This window comes from Electrona antarctica, assembly GCF_951216825.1.
Source record: "Electrona antarctica genome assembly, chromosome: 2".
Classification (NCBI taxonomy): domain Eukaryota; kingdom Metazoa; phylum Chordata; class Actinopteri; order Myctophiformes; family Myctophidae; genus Electrona; species Electrona antarctica.
In genome coordinates, this window is record NC_136807.1 from 8,262,047 (window position 1) to 8,282,280 (window position 20,234).

General features: G+C 44.4%; 1 protein-coding gene across 4 annotated transcripts in view; it reads right to left on the bottom strand.

Annotated features, from left to right (window-relative positions):
• Positions 1–20,234, bottom strand: part of prkcz (protein kinase C, zeta) — a 273,129-nt gene that overhangs the window by 4,519 nt on the left and 248,376 nt on the right. For all 4 annotated transcript variants that reach the window (XM_079523572.1, XM_079523571.1, XM_079523570.1 and 1 more), the window contains one exon: positions 14,804–14,919. In XM_079523572.1, the coding sequence (XP_079379698.1) occupies positions 14,804–14,919 (116 nt within the window). The remainder of the gene's footprint in view (positions 1–14,803; positions 14,920–20,234) is intronic.

Sequence of the window (20,234 nt, forward strand, 5' to 3'; positions counted from 1 at the left end):
TGGTTAAAGCCATTTGGTAGCAAGCTGCTTCGAATTACACATATGGACAACATGTCTTGGGACCTGCAGTCAACATATGATGTGTGTCATCTACTGCCCTAGCTAGGATAGTATTCTTGCATTTGTAAATGGTATTGTGACCTTACTGCATTGTCATAAATTATTTTGCATTAATTTGAAAAGAGGACAGCGTATTTAATTGCATAAACCCACTGCAAAACCACAAGTGAAGTTTCTTCTGTACCCATGAATCATAATTAGCCCTTCACTAAATCCCACCCCAAAAAGCGATTGTACAATGCCAATCCAAATAGTTTAGCAACTAACCCCCCCCCCCCCCCCCCCCCCCCCCCCCCCCCACCCCCCCCCCCCCCCCCCCCCCCCCCCCCCCCCACCCAAGATGTACAGCCGGCGCTATTCCTAAACGTAACCTGAGTAAACTATGCCTAAACGGTTAAATCTAACCTTATTCCTATTCCTAACCTTAGCGTCAGTAAAACGGTGCTAAAACCTAACCTTATTCCTATTCCTAACCTTAGCGTCAGTAAAACGGTGCTAAAACCTAACCTTATTCCTATTCCTAACCTTAGCGTCAGTAAAACGGTGCTAAACCCTAACCTTATTTCTATTCCTAACCTTAGCGTCAGTAAAACGGTGCTAAAACCTAACCTTATTCCTATTCCTAACCTTAGCGTCAGTAAAACGGTGCTAAAACCTAACCTTATTCCTATTCCTAACCGTAGCGTCAGTAAAACGGTGCTAAAACCTAACCTTATTCCTATTCCTAACCGTAGCGTCAGTAAAACGGTGCTAAAACCTAACCTTAATCCTAAACTTAAAGGACCACTTCACCCCTTTTGCAACCAGATCTTATTTTAATGATGTTTGGGAGACAAGAAACACTTTCATGGGGGTTTTTATGTGGGTAATATTCATGTGTTTTTAGATATTTCAGTATTTCAAAGTGTCCATGGGCTCCATGATGTCATGGACACTTCCTGGACTACATGTTGTCTCAGTAAGACAGCCCACCCCCTATCCACGAGGAGGAGCAGTGGACCAAAGCATTGTTGGAATTGTAGTCCAGGAAGGAAGTGAGCCCAGTGTCGATGACATCATGGAGCCCACAGACACCTTGAAATACTGAAAAATCTAAAAACACAAATTACCCGCGTAAAAACCCCAGGAAAGTGTTTCTTGTCTCCCAAACATAATTAAAACTAGAAAAAGTGCCCTTCTGGGCACAGGTCTCCACCAGGAGGATAGGAGTGTGTGTGTGATGTTTGGCAAAATGTTTAGGAGCAATATAAATGTGTGTGTGTGTGCGTGTGTGTGTGTGTGTGTGTGTGTGTGTGTGTGTGTGTGTGTGTGTGTGTGTGTGTGTGTGTGTGTGTGTCGCGGCTTGGCCTGTTGTAGCGCCACCATGAGGCTGATTTGAAAACGGTCAAGTGGCATTTCTTCCAAAGCCTAGTGGGAATATGCATGCACAGTTTCACCACAATCGGACGCCTCGTTGAGTAGTTGTGGCGATTGTACAAAACGGGTACAAAGCGGGCTACTCCTGAAAAGTTTAGAAGCCAATCGTAGCCAATGAGGGTGGATTATGAGAAATAAAACAAACCCGTCTTGATCACATGACTATGGAGAGCATGTGTACCGATTTGCGTGAAATTTGGATAAAATCTGAAGGAGTAATATTAGAAATTGTGTTTGACATATGTCGGCCTCCTGGTGGCGCTATAAAGAGCAGATGTGAAAAATTCCAGGCAAGGGTTTTTCCTTGGCTTCTAGGGAGTTGGCATACAAAGTTATTCACAGATCCGTGCAGTTAGAGGTAAAAACACTTTTCGGCCAGTTATAGCGCCACCATGAGGCTGAGTTGAAAATGTTCATGTGGCATTTCTTCCTCTGCCTAGTGGGAATGTGCGTGCACAATTTCACGGAAATCACACGATGTGTTCATGATTTGCATCATTTTGTTTGAAACTGAGCACTCCTGCAAACTTTGGAAGCCAATCTTAGCCAATCAGGATGGAGTCTGAGAAATCTGAAAGACCCGTTTCGTTGAATGGCTCTAGAGAGACTGTGTACCAATTTGCGTGATGTTTGGACAAAATATGTAGGTGTACTGTCCAAAAACTTGTTTTGCACAAAGCGGCCTCCTGGTGGCGCTATAACAGGCCGTTCTGGAAATTTTGGGGCAGAGGTTCATCGTTGGCATCCAGGGAGTGTGTGTGCAAAATTTGGCATCGACCGGGTTAACGGTGCCGGAGATTAGCTGTTCACAGACGGACGGACACACGGACGGACGGACACACGGACACACGTACGGACGGACGGACGGAGTGCAAAACATACTCTCTCCCCATGCCTTCGGCCTGGTGGAGACAATAAGATCTGGTTGCAAAAGGGGTGAAGTGGCCCTTTAACCCCAGTGAAACTACGCCTAACCCAAAACTTATTTCTAACCTTATTCTCTGTAAAACAAATACAAGAACCGCCCCACCGAGCGGCCGGCGTGAGGTCGACGGGAAAAAAACCCAGAGGGCGAGCGTGCTTTAAAGGGATAGTTCAGATTTTTTAAACTTAAGTTGTATGAATATTAATATAGTGGTTGCAATTAGCTCTTCACTAAATCCCACCCCAAAAAGCGATTGTCCAATGCCAATCCAAATAGTTAAGCAACGGTTGCTATGCAGGTCAAGCTTTCTTCGCTGCTAACGTGCCTATTGGACAAGGATGGGTTGGGGAGGGACTTAGTCAAGGGCTAATTGTATTAATTTATTGCCCGAGTGCCATGGTGGGAGTTCTGCTCTGGTTTTGGTCAATATTAAGTAGGTCCGGTAATTTTGTGGGGGGCACTGGGGCCACGCATTAAAAGTAAATTAATTCACAAAACTAACGTAATTTGTATTGTTGACCTATTTCTAAAATATTAGCGCAACTTTGGTTCAACTTTGACCCCTCTATCACATGGAACTATTTTTGGGTGTAGTGATATGGACACAAAAACATAGTTCCGTGTGATAGAGGGGACAAAAATGAATGAAACCACGGGACTCGGGCAATCAATTAATACAGTTGCTAACCACTATATTAATGGCAAGTATTTCATACAGCTTTAGTTCAAAAAATCTCAACTATCCCTTTAAGGCGAGCATTCCGGATACCATTCCTATCGCCCACAACAACCCACCCGACTGTCTGATAAAAGCAGCAGCGTTACTCACAACACAGACGGCTCTAATTCATCTCAGGATTACTGATAAAGACCCTGCAAAACAGCCTCCCGTCACGCCGTTTTGGATGTGGGTGGGGCCGTGGGGGGGTGAGATATATAACCTCCTCAATCACCACTAATGTGTAAAGACGTAGGGCAGTGGTTCCCAAACTTTTTCGTGTCAAGCACCCCCAAATCAACATTTATTAGGCCACGGACCCCCATTTGAAAACATATGCCAGTGACCGCGATAAGGGAGATTTTTTACGGCTCTAGCAGTGATTCCGAAACATTAATTTCATGGACCCCCCCGGTTCGACACACATTATGCTACGGACCCCCGATTTAATGGCATTTCTATCTCTGGGACCCCAATTTATATTGTAAAACTACTGTTAATTTAACTCTGAGAGTGTACAAATGGAACCAAACGAACCCGTTAGGGTCCGTTTGGTTCCATTTGTACACTCTCTGAGTTACAGACCCATAAGGGTCCATTTGGTTACCAACTATCTCTAATTGAGCTAGGTACCCCCTGGAACTCCCTCAAGTACCCCCAGGGGTTCCCGGACCCCACTTTGGGAACCCATGACGTAGGGACTCTCTGTAACAGGTCACAGAGAGACGGGCAGCAAAGCTTGTGGCTTATTTCTAACCTATAATGTTTTTGGATGCATATTTTGCCGCGATGATTACGTTTAAAACGAGTAATACACTGTCTGGATGTCATCTTGAATGAGATTAAAAGTAGTAGTTCTGTAATCAACATACATTGTGTTTGGACGGATGCGCAGCAATGGGAATAAAACAGGTACAATGTAATCAAGATTCATTTTTATTCATGCAGGACTCGACACGTTTTCGTTCAAAGGAAGTAATTGAATTGATTTGTATGGACTTTTGATATAAAAATACACAAAAATGGAAATGGCCCCATTGTTTTGGCATCCATTGTTAGGTATGCCCAACGATGACCACGGATATAGTCTAAAAGTGTGAAAAAAACATTTTTCATTTCACTAGGTGAAAAGGACCACTTTTCAACCTATCTTCATAATAATATAATAGGTCCTCACTAATAATCATGAAAAAATGGCACGATTTTTTTCTACTCAGTCTGTGTCTCATAGGACGGCTGTGGGCAGTTTAGAAACCATCTTCCAGTGACATCATCATTAGGCAAGATATTTTTACAAAAATATTTAGATTTTCATTATCGTGAGAACGATGGCTTCCATTTTCGCATTGCAACTTTTCAGGGCTAGAAAGCCTGCAGTTTCTATTAGCTTGTATTCCCCATCGATTCTGAACTGCCCACAGCCCTCCTATGAGACACAGACCGAGTAGAAAAGAATTGCACCATTTTTTCATGATTATTAGTGAGGACCTATTATATGAAGATAGGTTGAAAAGTGGTGAAGTGGTCCTTTAATAGCAATCAGAAAACCCCTTCCACCAGCAGAGCTATCATGAGTGGCAGAGTCAAAAGAAATGCTGCCCCCTCCCAGCGTCGTCCATGCCAGTTGCCAGTTGGGTTGCAAAATAGCAGTGGTGGAGTACAAGTATATTTACTTAAGTACTGTACTTGAGTACAATTTCGAGGTATTTGTACTTTACTTGAGTATATCAGCTTTTTAGCACTTTTACTTCTACTCCATTACATTTTGGCGGGAAATATATTGTACTTTTACTCCACTACATGCATTTCAAAACTTTAGTTAATACAAGTTACTTTGTAGATTTAATATTACAAAACACACAATAACCACTTCACCCCACAGTACATTTCGGCCATTTGAAAATAGCAGATCTACAAGCATACAATGTGTCGTGATGCGACGCATTGTGAGCTTGTAGATCGACTATTTTCCAAAGGGTTTTTTATACATTTGAAATGAGATATTCTGCACAATGAGTACATTTTACTTTTGGTACTTTTAGTACATTTTGAATTCCGAACTTATTTTACTTATAACAGAGTATAGTTCTACATTGCGGTATTGATACTTTTACTTAGAGAATGCGAGTAGTTTTTCCACTACTGGCAAAACAGTCCGTTTCCTCATGAGTGAGTGTTATGGTGGTGAGGGGGAGGTGAGGAGCTGCACACCATGCAGGCCTCTTGCTGGGGGAGAGAGAGGGGAGAGGCTTTCCCCCGTAGAAGGCTTTGAGGTTAAACAACGTGTGCGTTCGGTTCCACTTCCCCTGGTGGACCAAGTGGGCGGGGGTTTCTGGCTCGGGCGTTTGTTTGAAATGGCGATGGAGAGAAACGTCCTTTCCTCTACACATCTAGTCTTTATAGGAATTATTATACTCACTCTAAAGCCTCGCTTTTGTTATCCTCTGTTATGCAATAGTGCAGAACTTCGAAAATGCCGGGGGGGGGGGGGGGGGTTTCAAGATACAAACAAGCTAACGACGACGCATCGCAAGCTTTAAAATCTGTTGGTTTGAGGGACGCCGTTGTGCAACGTCGTGTAGATCATGGGTTCCCAAAGTGGGGTCCGGGGACCCCTGGGGGTACTTGAGGGAGTTCCAGGGGGTACCTACTAGCTCAATTAGAGATAAAAACCTAATGGACCCTTATGGGTCTGTAACTCACAGAGTGTAGAAATGGAACCAAATGGACCCTAGCGGGTCCATTTGGTTCCATTTGTACACTCTCAGAGTTAAATTAACAGTGGTTTTACAATATAAATTGGGGTACCAGAGATAGAAATGCCATTAAATCGGGGGTCCGTAGCATAATGCGTGCGAAACTGGGGGTCCATGAAATTAATGTTTCGGAATCACTGCTAGAGCCGTAAAAACCCTCCCTTATCGGGGTCACTGGCATATGTTTTCAAATGGGGGGTCCGTGGCCTAATAAATGTTGATTTGGGGGTCCTTGACACGAAAGTTTGGGAACCACTGGTGTAGATTAGGTTTAGGAGCGAGTTCTCGTGTGAAAATGGGGGGGTATGTGTGTCGGCAGGAGGAGAGCAAGTAGAGAGACCGCAGAAAGGGAAACGAGAGAGAGAGACAGAGAGAGAGCGAGGGGAAGGTTTGGGAGTTGACCAAAACAAACAGTGTGCTCACTAGCGCAAATGTTGCCATTTTTTCCACTTTTTTTTCCCCCCGAAGAGGCTTAAAAGCATTACCAGATGCTCACTGGAGGACGAGGGGAAAAGTGGGAATATAGCGAGCAGGGTATAGACGAGATGAAGACATTCAGGCCGTTTGAAGAGAGGAAGGAAGGAGCCATTTGGGCTCGGGCTGTGTTAATTTCTTAATACCTTTTTGCTGTGCAAAAACATGCAAATTCATGCTAGTGACTGGCCATGAAAATCAACCAAGCAGATTTGTATTCTTATGTTACTTTAATTATGTTTATTATATACAGAAAATATCAGATCTACAAGCTCCAAACTAGAGCTGCTTGCAGAGGCTTCTATTTGTGGTGTGCGATACCATCCTACGCTGTAGTATAAATCCTAAAGTTTTCTAAAGCGGATAGTCCGTGATTCTGATGAAATGATAAAAGACACTATAATCTACTACTTAGATCAGCTTACTGTATATCAATCACAGGTGCGTTATTTGTTTCTAGAGTGACTCAGCGTAGGCTATCTGTAGCTGAATGACGGAATGACTTGTTTTCCTTACGAAGCTCTGGCCGGCCACGCGGGGCTTCTAAGCATCGCCCCTGTGGGACGTTCAGTGACTGAGGGGCTTCGGGTGGTGCTTGTAAGGAAAACAAGCGCTCCCCATACAGTACCTCGCAAACGGATTTGCGGCTGCAAGGCTAAGTAGTTAGGATAGCAAGTTTACACGGAAAGTTCACAGGCGTAGCTAAATCTGGCTTTGGAGAATTATGAATTTCTTTCGCCTTTATTTTTTATATATATATTTTTATAGAGGGACAGACAGTAGGCTGAGAGGAAATGGGGAGAGAGATGGGGGGGGGTGAGATGCAGTAAAGGCCGTCGGGATCAGGAGTCAAAGCCGCGGCACACTGCCAGACTGGACTACCAGCCAGGGTGCCTGGACCGCTGAGCCATGGCCCAGGCCAGAATGATACATTTCTATCGAATATTTTAGTTACAATGAGTAACTAAAAAGTTTTGTTCCTCTAGATGTGTTTGTTTGAAAAAAGCTGTTCCCGGTGGCCGGGAACTATAGTTCCTTGTAGTGAATTAACTGTTTTAATTGGTACAAATCTTATTTTTTCGTAAATCGTATTTTTTGAGTGGTGCAACCACTCCAAGGAACAGCAATGTCCGTGTTCACCTATGTGACTCGTGTTAATGTGTGACTCATGTGTGACTCATGAGTACCAGTAGGGGCGCTGTTGTGCCAGAGACAGAGAGAGAGTATTGCACTGTTGCCTGCTAATATGAGAGAGAGAGAGAGAGAGAGAGGGGGGGGGGTTTGCACCACTCAGTTCACATGGGTGTGATTTTTTGCCATATGTGTAACCGTTTAAAAAAAGCATTGAAGCCACACGAGGTCTCAGTTTTACCTCCATTTTATAATGGCTGAGAGGGTCGGAGGCATTCTGCTAGAGCCTTAACGTCGTGCCTCACTGTACGCCCCTCAGCCATTATAAAATAATCGGTAAACTGCGACCTCCAGTGGCTTTATTGATCAACAGGTTCACTGAAAGAAAAGTAAATCAATTCCGTCCCTCGGCAAAACGGTACGTGCCGAGTGGCTGTAATTGCCGCGGTAACTCGGGAGAGGATGAATGCCATGGATGCAGGCAGCAGTGTCTCCTTCATGCCCGCGTGCTGGCAGAGGCTGCCCGTTTCATAACACTGATGAAGTCAGGGGAGCTGGCACAGGCCACGTAAAGCCTCTCTCTCCTGAAGCACCCCCACACACCCCCCCATCTTGCTATGTTGGCACAGGGCCCCCAGCAAGCCTTGGTTTTTAATGCCATGAGTAAATCTCTTAACCCATTTTGGGCGGGAGGCGGGAACCCCTTTTGGTGTTTCAAGCATTCTGTTATACTTTAGCTATTGAAAAATAGCAGATCTACAAGCTCATAGCGCGCCACCGAGTGGCACGCTATGAACTTGTAGATCTGCTATTTTTGAAAAATCGTAAAAATGCGGCAGAAATCTTTGAATAGGTATATATTCTTTCAGAGCGAACGTTTAATTTTTTTTTCGACGTCAGGCCTAAATCTCTTAACATGGAGGGGCTTTACCCTTCTCTCTCCCTCTCCCTCTCTCTCTTCTCTGCACGTCTCTCACTTTTTCTCTTTTCGTCTGCCAAACCTATCACGCGAGCAAGGCGAGGGCGGGGGTTGTGGGCTGAGGTGCTTTTTGCGTCCGCCTCCCCCACACTACCCCCCCATCCCTCCTAGCTGGATGGAGAGGGCGACGTCACCACTTGTCCTTTGCTGACAGAGAGAGGAGAAAGGGATGCAGAGAGAGAGAGAAAGTATAACAGAAAGGAGGGGGGTTCGTGTCTCCTTTATGATGTGCGGCGGCATTTCATGCCAGCTTGGTATCTCCACTATTGATTTGGCAGAGAGCACCCTCACACACACACACACACCCACACCCACCCACCCACCCATCCACCCATCCACCCACCCACAACAGTGCATCGCAGACTGTCATGGACTGCTGTCATCAAATTCCTGACGCAAATTAACTGCCTTGCCTCCCAGCCCCTTAATGAGCTGGGAGGCGCGCCCAACGCCAGCCTGAAGCTCGGAGATGGGTGCCTAGGAATGCGCCAGCAGGGCCTCTTCCTACTGAGGCACAGACCAGGAAGGGGGGGGGGGGGGGGGAGGGGGGGGGGGGGGGGGGGGGCGTCTGTCACAGGTACAGGGGGATGATGGGCATTTAATAGGGTTCACATGAACACTCTCTGCTCCCGGGGCTCCTTGGCGAGATGCCACCTCGCAAAGGTTGTACAGTAGCTGTCGCTCATACGCGTTCAAAGCGTGGGCAGAGCAGCAGTGCCTCCGCTTTCCCCCCCCCTGTGTGTTATTCTCCTATACCTATAGCAGTGGTTCTCATGCACAGTGGGGTCCGGGGATCTCAAAGGGGTCCTTGAAGGTTACAGGTGGGTCCCCAGCAAAACCCGATTTTATACTTAAAGATGGAGTGCCATATTTTTTTAACTTTTTCTGTTTTGTATGTGTCCATGGAGTTAACATTACTCTAATCAGGTGTGGTTAGAAATTAGAATACGGTATTCAAATGCGTCTTCCCTGTGTATTTTTGGTTTCTCAAAAGGCCCAATCTAAATGACAGTGATATAGTGGTAAATGGTAAATGGTTCATTTATATAGCGCCTTTATCCAAGGCGCTTTACATAGATAGTGCATTACATTCACCCATTCACACACACATTCATACACCGATTGCGGCGGAAGCCATGCAAGGTACCAACCAGCACATCGGGAGCAATTTGGGGTTCAGTGTCTTGCCCAAGGACACTTCGACATGTAGCCAGGAGGAGCCGGGATTCAAACCGCCGACCCATGGATCATTGGACGACCTGCTCTACCTCTTGAGCCACAGTCGCCCTAGTGACATCACAATATCATCCCCTCCCCTAAACCCTCCCCCTTTATCATACAACCACAGCTGTGGGTGCGGCTTCAGTTCAAGTGGATCACCACCCATCACCACCCACCAGGCAAACTTAATGAACTGGTGGGTGTGGCCACATAAAAACATAATTTTGCCACTTTCTGTACACATTTTTGAAAAAGATCTTTCTTCTAGAATAATCGTAGTACCTGATGATCATGTTTTAGGGGGGGGGGGGGATCACGGCACTACCTCTTTAAGGCCGATTCATACTCTAGTTTAAGGTCACCACTGAAAACGTCAACATTACGTCACTGAGCCGCGGTGGTAAGAGACTCACCGCTCACCCAAACACATCTCTCTGTTTTTACTAACTACCGTTTCGGTGGTCACCTTATCACCTTATAGTATGAATAGGCCTTTAGGGTTCCAAATATTGGACTTTAAATGTATGGATTGCCACTGTAACTCTGTTACACAGCATGCATCTTAGCCTATAGAGCGTCGCAGTCCCGCCCCCTTTCATGATGACGCCAGGCCCAGGAAATAATTCCCACTGCATTTTCCCCATAGACATTTCAAAAAGTATTTATTTAAAGACCTTTGAAGCGTCGTACAAAGCTCCGTCGTACAATATTTTGGACCAAACAAATAATTACAAAGAAGAAAAACAACAAAAAAAGTGCTGTTTTTTTCTTCTTTCTAATTATTTGTTCGGCCCAAAACATTGTGTTTATTGTCATGATTTGTTACAACTCCAGTTGGCTTTGTCCGCAGCGTATAAACGTCTTTAAATAAATACTTTTTGAAAAGTCTATGAGGAAAATGAACGGGGAATTCTTTTCCGGGTCTCTCGAGGGGGCGGGACAGCGACGCTCTATAGTAACGATAACACAAATCCATATCATTTCACTGATGGTATTTTCCTATGCACGAGAAGTGTCACAAACAACTCAGTTAAACTGTTGTTATATTAGCCACATGTTAGGATTAGGAACACTATATGTATTGAAAATCCTGTTGCTGCTGTTAGTGATAAAGCTCAACAGGGATCTTTCAAACCCAAGATTCATTTCAAACCATCTCAGAAGCTATCTCGCAATCGAGTGCCAGGGGGAGCATTTAAATCTCAACAGCCTGGTGGTCGGACGGACGGAGGGGAAGGTTGGTCTTCATAAAAAATAAACCTTTATCTGGAACAAACCAAAAACACTGGAGAGAGCCTGAAAAAAAATCAATCCAGCATGAATTTAAATGCAAACGTCGTCCGACACAAGTCTAGTAATATCCGTTGGCACGGTGAAACAAAGCCTCATGGAATCCATTTTATGACGGCTCGTGGGGGTGGGTGGGGGTGGGGGGGGTGTTTGTCGTGTGCTGGCTGCAGACCATCCTCAACAATGGAACCCACACATACGTCTGTGGTCATGCCAAAATCTCTTCAAGCCCTATTCTTCTCCAAAGTTAATGTAAAACAAGGATGCCCATTGAATCCCTGGAGGCAACATGTCCACATTAATCAAAACACTGACCCCGGTGGATAATAAAGACGTCATTGTAGGAGAGCTTCGAGGGGGTATTTGCTTCTTCATTGAATGCAGACATCTTTTTAGGGAGGAGGGGGGGGGGTGTTTGTTGTTGGCTAGTTGAGCCCCGCGATTCATTGGGGAGGGGGGGATGCAGCGATTCATTGTGGAGGGGGGGATGCAGCGATTCATTGGGGAGGGGGGGATGCAGCGATTCATTGGGGAGAGGGGGATGCAGCGATTCATTGGGGAGGGGGGGATGCAGCGATTCATTGGGGAGGGGGGGATGCAGCGATTCATTGGGGAGGGGGTGATGCAGCGAGGGACTGCTTCACTGAGCCTCTACGCTCCCTTTGAAGCAACGCCCTTCGATGCCGCAGTGTTGCCACGGATTCTCCACGTGAGAGCTTGCGGTTTGATCCCCGATTTATACTTCGTTGCGCCGCCGGTGTCGCACGGCGGAAATACATATAGATCACGACAGTTGTGAGCTTGTAGATCGGCTATTTTCATATGTGAGGAACACTCACGTTTGACGAAGTATATAAGCTATAAGGCTTTACTGTTGACTACAGAGCTTCTGGTGGTGGTGGTGGGGAGGGGGAGGGGAGGGGGGTGATTAACCCATTTAGGACTGAGGCCAGATTCTACAAAATGTCTTCTAAATCATGACGGTTATCTTAAAAACCTGTTTCTATATCAGTCGTTCTCAAAGGAGCCCAAACATGTTGTGCAATTGGGCTGCCGACCCCCATCTGAAAATATGTTATTCCAGACCCCCCCCAGAAGATATGAGTTAAAAATGTTTGCTGTGAAAGAATATATATTCAAAGAATTACACACATTTTCACGACTTTTCAAAAATAGCAGATCTAAAACCTTGTAGTGCCGCGCTACGAGGTTGTAGATCTAATAATAATAATAATAATAATGGATTTTATTTATAATGCACTTTACATTCCTCAGAATCTCAAAGTGCTACAGTAGGCAAAATATATGAAACAATAGGTAAAAGCAGAAAAAAAAGAACATTACATGATTAAAAGCAGGAAACAAAAAACAACAGTTAACAACAGATCTGGTATTTTTCCAACAGCTAAAGTTTTAAATGATGGTTAAAGTGGTTAAACGCTATAGCGACACAGATGCGTTCCCGTTCTAAATGGGTTAACCCATTCAGGCCTGACGTCGAAATTAAAAAAAAAAGTTTTCTAAATCATGACAATTTTCGGAAAGATTTGAGGCACATTTTAACGATTTTTCAAAAATAGCAGACCTACAAGTTCATAGCGCGCCACTCAGTGGCGCGCTATGAGCTTGTAGATCTGCTATTTTTCAATAGCTAAATTATAACAATGTTTAAAACACCAAAACGGGTTCCCGCCCCAAAATGGGTTAATGGTTAATGTGGTTAAACGCTAACGTGACATGGATGTGTTCCAGGTCTCAATGGATTAAGGCACTCAAGAGCACTTCAGTATTAGTTTTTGAGTCACGACGGGAGAGGTTTGCTCATTCACTTCCCCTGCAGCCCAGAGCCTTCCAGATGGACTCTGTGTGTGTGTGTGTGTGTGTGTGTGTGTGTGTGTGTGTGTGTGTGTGTGTGTGTGTGTGTGTGTGTGTGTGTGTGTGTGTGTGTGTGTGTGTGTGTGTGTGTGTGGGGATTCAAACTGGAAACCTCCCAATCGCTGGCCACTAACACAACGATGATGACGACAACGACAACAACACAGTGAATTGAAAACACAAGTCAAACTCCAGGACGCGAGCTTGGAAGAAAGCATGCGAAGGCATCGTCTTGTTAACGTGTTTTCCAATCGAACACTGTTCCCCAAGCAGAAAGTCGGGACCCATGTTTCGCCTCAGACCCATTTTTATGGGTCGCAAATAAATATATATATTTTTTTTTCCCGGTTCCTATTTTTAAAAATGATCATTTCAAAAGATAAAAAAGAATGAATTCATTCATAAATAATAACAGTATGTAAGCATACATTGTACAGTTTTGTTTGTGCATGTACACTACAGTATGTACATTTACGTATGTGTGCGAATGTGTGTGAAATCTTTGTATTTAAAGAGTCAGGTGCTTGTGTGAGGAATGTGTGCGTGCGTGCGTGTGTGGAATGTGTGCGTGTGTGGAATGTGTGCGTGCGTGCGTGCGTGCGTGCGTGCGTGCGTGCGTGCGTGCGTGCGTGCGTGCGTGCGTGCGTGCGTGCGTGTGTAGCATACAGTCAAAAGACCTGTAGTGTCAATGGTTCATAAACCTGGTGGTCTGGGTAGTAAGTTCATAAACCTGGTGGTCTGGGTAGTAAGTTCATAAACCTGGTGGTCTGGGTAGTAAGTTCATAAACCTGGTGGTCTGGGTAGTAAGTTCATAAACCTGGTGGTCTGGGTAGTAAGTTCATAAACCTGGTGGTCTGGGTAGTAAGTTCATAAACCTGGTGGTCTGGGTAGTAAGTTCATAAACCTGGTGGTCTGGGTAGTAAGTTCATAAACCTGGTGGTCTGGGTAGTAAGTTCATAAACCTGGTGGTCTGGGTAGTAAGTTCATAAACCTGGTGGTCTGGGTAGTAAGTTCATAAACCTGGTGGTCTGGGTAGTAAGTGGGTGCATCATGTGTTTAGTACTTCAGTTAGATGGGTTTGTCTAACCAACGTATGCACCCCATATTAGGGGCAGCACTTAATACTTAATAACCTCATTTGCGAATCCCTTTACCACTGAAGCATTTCCAAGTGAGTCAAATCACAAAATACAGCTAAATTAGGACACCGCTCACACAAACACATACTATAGAGAACTAAATGGAGCATGTCTGTTAGGTTTACCATGAGCTATTTGAACACTGACTGAGCCATTGCTTTCTTAATACTCCGTAGCAAAATCTAAATCCTAACGCATCATAAAAGGCCTGTGTGGCCCAGTTTTTCCCGAAAACATATCCGCGACAGAAATGTTTTGAAATGAAAATTGAACGGGAGCTAGACTGCTCCTCCTGCCACCCTGGAGTGCGGCGCCCCCTAGGGGGCTTTCTCTCTCTCTCCTTGTTAAGTCTGCCTTTTCAGGTCCTTTGATCATTTCAAAAGTTTGTGTAGTTTCCACTCGACTAATCTACCCATAAATTATTCCCATTAGTACCGTTTTAACCCATTCTGGGCGGGAACCCCTTTTGGTGTTAGCATTATGTTATGCTTTAGCTATTGAAAAATAGCAGATCTACAAGCTCGTAGCGCGCCACTCGGTGGCGCGCTATGAGCTTGTAGATCTGCTATTTTTTTTAAATTGAAGAACGACTGACAGAAACATAGCTTTTTTAGAAAACTGTCAGGATGTAGAAGACATTTTTAGAATCTGATCTCAGGTCAGAATGGGTTAATGACGGTGAGGCTTTTTGTCGAGTGGTACCACTCACTGCAAAAATATAAGTATTCATTTGTCTCTTGAGCGTATGGAAATAAAAACGAACCATTGGAGAGTTACAGTAACACACAGAGGAGTGGAGAACATGAAGCTACTACTTACTCATCGTCTGGCGTTAGCTGCACTGGTTCGTTGGTAAACTGGGTGTCAAAGTTTTCCAAGCCGTAATCGTCGGTAATCTGAGGTTTGAAGGGTGGGGTCACCAGTTTCTTTTCCAGCTGATTAAAAAAGAAAGAAACAACACATATATCAGTATAATGCATGGACAACACTCATAAACACCAACAGTAGTTCATAAAACCATCATCTTTTTTTTCTTATAATTTTTTATCCCACGATTTTGTAACCCATTTTTCACCCATTGTCAATTATCTAATGTGATCCTGGGCTCTACACACCCTCCGCCAACCTGGGGAGAGCAACGGACTTGAACTCATGCTTCCTTCATGCATGAGTGTCCAAGTTGCTCCTTCACACCTGACAGGGGGGAGTTTCCCTGGTTGGACGTAGCGCGTGTAAGGAACACGTTATTCCAACCAGTTTCCCCTCCATCAGGCGCCCCGGCTGGCCAGGGGGAGGCAGTTTAGAGACCAGGATTACTGCATGTTTTTTGTGAGGGTACCTACCCTAGGGGACACGGGGAGAACATGCAAACTCCACACAGAAAGGCCCTTTCGCCAACCCCTCCTCGGGTATAAAACCATCATTTAGTTAAGGGCATACAAGTAAGTTTTGTACTTAAAATAGTGGCGAGTGACAGGAACGATGACATGCACCATAACTCATAAACCAGACACGAACCCCCCAAAAGGTTCTGATTTATCGCATTGTGCTGCTTTACTAGTACATAATAACCATTAACCATTAAGACGCCCTGAGGGCGAGAAGCGACCCTAAAGGGCGAGGTCGTGCTGAAACTACAGGTCTGGGAATGCCCATATATGGACCTCTTGTTTTTTTTTTACGTTTTCAGGCCAGGTATAGGGCGAAAAATGTGTGCTAATTAGTAAGGCCAGACGGGGCCTCGGACCCAGTTAGAAATTAGAAAGCCTTCATTTCTAAGGAGAACTCGCGTTTTCGCTGGCTGCCCGGCGCAGCTGCACTAATAACTTTGGGGCAGGCCCATCTAGAGTTTAAATGGACAGGTATCAGTCAAAAGGGAGACATCGAAGAGGAAGGATGGATGGGGAAGGATCAACATATGGAATGTCAGAACAGGTTCCGACCTATATCCATATATGCATATGGAGATCTAAGGGTTTGAGGTCAGCTGTAGATTTGCTGGCCGGCTCCATATATGCAGATATAGCTGATGATCCAGTTTTCTACATGTATGGTTATCCAGGGTTTAATGAGGTCAGTGTTGTGATATATATGGAGCGTGTCACAAAGCGTGACGGACTGACGACCATACATGGTGGTGTGACGTGTCACGAGGCGGGACGGACTGAGGTCCATATATGGTGGCGTGGCGGACGGATGGACTGACTGACTGAAAGGTTTTACAGGTTTTCATAGTAATCTAATTGTCCAGAAGGATATTCGTCTTCACAGGTCTGTTCAAACACCCACATCAAAACAACAGCACATAACACCAAGACAATACAAAAACATGAGGTCCCCCCTGTGTACAATAATAATGAATTGCACAGTGTACAATGTACAGTGTACAGCAGCGTTTCCCAAAGTGGGGTCGCATAGCCAGGGGGTACCCGAAATAACCCCCCCCCCCCCCAAAAAAAAGTAAACTTTTTTTAACATTAAAATTATGTTTATCTACGTGGTCATTTCTGCCAAGTTGCGCAATAAACATATTTTTTGTGTTGTTCATTGTGTTTCTCCCATTTGCTTTGGGCCAATAGCTGACATGATTACTAAAACTACAACATCAGTCAACCTGTCGTGACCCCAAACAGTAACAGCAGGACGCATGCTGCAGAAACAACAAAAAGACTCAGGACACTTGAAAGGTTTCTGCGGCCGCTTCAGATGAGGGGGTACCTGGAAAAATGTCTACCCCAAAAGGGGTACCTGGTCCAAAAAAGTTGGGGAACCCCTGGTGTACAGGACCATCCTATCTACTGGCGGAGCAGTTTGTTTAATGCCGTGATGGCTGAGGGAACAAAACTCCTACTAAAACGGACCTTTTTCCATGGCAAGGTATCTGTATCTTTGTCCAGATGGCATGAGGTTAAACTAGAAAAAGTGCCCTTCCGGGCACAGGTCTCCACCAGGAGGATAGGACTGTGTGAGATGTTTGGCAAAATGTTTAGGAGTAATATAAACATGTTTGTTTGTTTGTTTGTTTTTTGCAACAATATTCTTTTGTTGAGGAAATGCAGAGCCAGATCACTCATAGCATCTCTGAGGATAGAATTCTGGATGAGCAGGACATGTGCAGCATTTTGAACAAAACGGGCCACTCCTGAAAACTTTGGAAGGCAATGTTAGCCAATCAGTGTAGAATCTGAGAAATCCAACAGACTGTCTTGTTCACATGACTACAGAGAACATGTGTACCGATTTGCGTGAGATTTGGATGAAATCTGTGCGACTAACATAAGCAATGTGTTTTGCAGAAATCGGCCTCATGGTGGCGCTATAACCGGTAGATGTGGAGGGATGCAGAGACAATGTTTTTCCATGGCCTCTAGGGAGTGCGCATACATAAGTTGTATACAGATCGATGCAGTTATAGCTAAAAACAGGAATTGGCCTGTTATAGCGCCACCATGAGGCTGATTTGGAAAATAATGAGTGGCATGTCGTCCTCGGCCTAGTGGAAATGTGCGTGTATAATTTCACGGAAATTGCACACTGTGTTTGTGATTTGCGACATTTTGTTCGAAACGGACCAATCATGTGAGCTTTGGAAGCCAATCTTAGCCAATCAGGATGGAAGATGGGAAATGGTGCAGATCTGTGTTGATCACATGACTATGAAGATAGTGTATACCGAATTGTGTGATGTATGGATAAAATGTGTACGAGTAATGTACAGAAATGTGTTTTGCCTAAATCGGCCTCATAGTGGCGCTATAACAGGCCATTGAGGAATATTTGGGGCAGAGGTTCGTCGTTGGCATCCAGGGATTGTGTGTGCACAGTTCTGCATGGATCGGGCCAACGGTGCCGGAGATTAGCTGATCACGGACGGACGGAAGGACGGAAGGACGGAAGGACGGACACACACACACACACACGGACGGAGTGCAAAACATACTCTCTCCCCATGCCTTCGGCCTGGTGGAGACAAAAAGCGATACAGCGGACGATCAGTGTAATTTGATATTGAAAGTGCTAGCCGCGTGATGGCCTTACTGTTCATTTCAGAAAGTGTGGGTGTATAGAGTGTCGCAGTCCCGCCCCCTACCATGGACCAGGAAATGAATCCCAATGCATTTTTCCCATTTCAAAAAGTATTTATTTAAAGACGGTTACGCCGCGGACAAAGCCAACTCGAGTCGTGACAACTCATGACAACACAAACAATATTTTGGACCAAACAAATAATTACAAAGAAGAAAAACAACAAAAAAAGTGTTGTAACCTGCCGTTTTTTTCTTCTTTCTAATTATTTGTTCGGCCCAAAAAATTGTGTTTGTTGTCATGATTTGTCACGACTCGAGTTTTTAAATAAATACTTTCTGAAATGTCTATGAGGAAAATGAACAGAGAATCATTTCCTGGTCCATGGTAGGGGGCGGGACTGCGACGCTCTATAGGAAGGCTTCCAAGATCATCGGCGGTACTCAGTACAGGAGGAGAGAAAGCGAGGGTGGGGGAAGGTGCACGCCACACATCATGGGGAATTGAACCCATGGTATTGATCATAATCAATACATTAACCCACTGGTTCTTATGGGTCACGGAAATCCCATCTTCTTTTCCCACTTTTAGACAAATATATATATTTCAAAATAATTATTTATTTATTTAATTTTATTAAAGATTTGAGTTAAAAATGTTTGCTTTAAAAAAAATATATATATATATATTCAAAAATGTGCACAAATTTTAACGATTTTACAAAACATAGCAAATCTGGTATTTTTGAATAGCCAACGTCTAAAATAATGGTTAAAGTGGTTACACAGATGCTTTCCAAGGTTTTAACCCATTTTGGGCGGGAACCCGTTTTGGTGTTTTAAACATTGTTATAATTTAGCTATTGAAAAATAGCAGATCTACAAGCTCATAGCGCGCCACCGAGTGGCGCGCTATGAGCTTGTAGGTCTGCTATTTTTGAAAAATCGTGAAAATATTTATTTCAGAAAACTGGAGAATTTAGAAGATCTTTTTTAAAATTTCGACGTCATGTCAAAATGGGTTAATAGGTTATACTTAAGCCCTGTATATACAGTAAGTACAGTATACCTGTTTATACTGAGCTTGTAGACTGATTGTTTTAGACTTCAGAGGAGTGGTTCCCAAACGTCTTCATGTCAAGGACCCCCAAAATGATACTCATTAGCCCGCGGACCCCCATTTGAAAATATATGCCAAGGGCCCCCCATAGGCCCATAAGATAAAATTTGTACGGCTCTAGGGCCTGACCTGACCTAGGTTACGGCCCCCTATTTAACCCATTCAGGCCTGACGTCGTTTTTTTTTTCTAAATCATGACAATTTTTTGAAAGATTTGAGGCACATATTAACGATTTTTCAAAAATAGCAGATCTACAAGTTCATAGCGCGGCACTCGGTGGCGCGCTATGAGCTTATAGATCTGCTATTTTTCAATAGCTAAATTATAACATAATATATGTAACCACCAAAAGGGGTTCCCGCTCATTTCTATCTCCAATACATATTGTAAAATGATTGTTGATGTAACTCTGAGAGTCTACAAATGGATAATAATTATCATTTAGCTGGGGACCTCCTGGAACTCTCTCAAGGACCCCTAGGGGTCCCTGGACCCCACTTTGGGAACCACTGCTTTAGAGCAGGGGTTCTCAACGTTTTTGGCCGGGGACCCCCGAAAATGCTTTGGCAACATCTCGGGACCCCCGCCCCGCCCCCTCCCGACCCCCAATATAAATTGACTGCTACAATAACCTTAATAATAGAGACAATACACCATAAATAAATACTAAAACCAGATATAATCATTAGGGAAGGTGTATGCATGCACTATGTGTACTATATGTAAACTCTTCATTTCCATTTTCCAGCCATTCAGTTGCATTTAGAGAACTCATTTTTACACTGAGTCATGGCAGGCTCTGTGCAGGGGCTCTGTGATTTCCGCTCTTTTGGTACTGATTTGTGATGAAGATAATTTTCCAGGAAATGGAGGTGGCGAAGCCACCCTGTGCGACGTCGTACGTGTAAATACAGTGTGAAGTGAAGCTGCAGAGCTATAATTCAGACGACACACGTGATGAAATGACTGTGTAAATGAAGGGGGCAAGTGATTCAGCAGGGATTTTTTATTATTTTCATGGTTTGTTTCCATGGTTTCAGGTTCGTTTTTGTTCCTTTAACCTATTCTGGGCGGGAACCCCTTTTGGTGTTAGCATTATGTTAT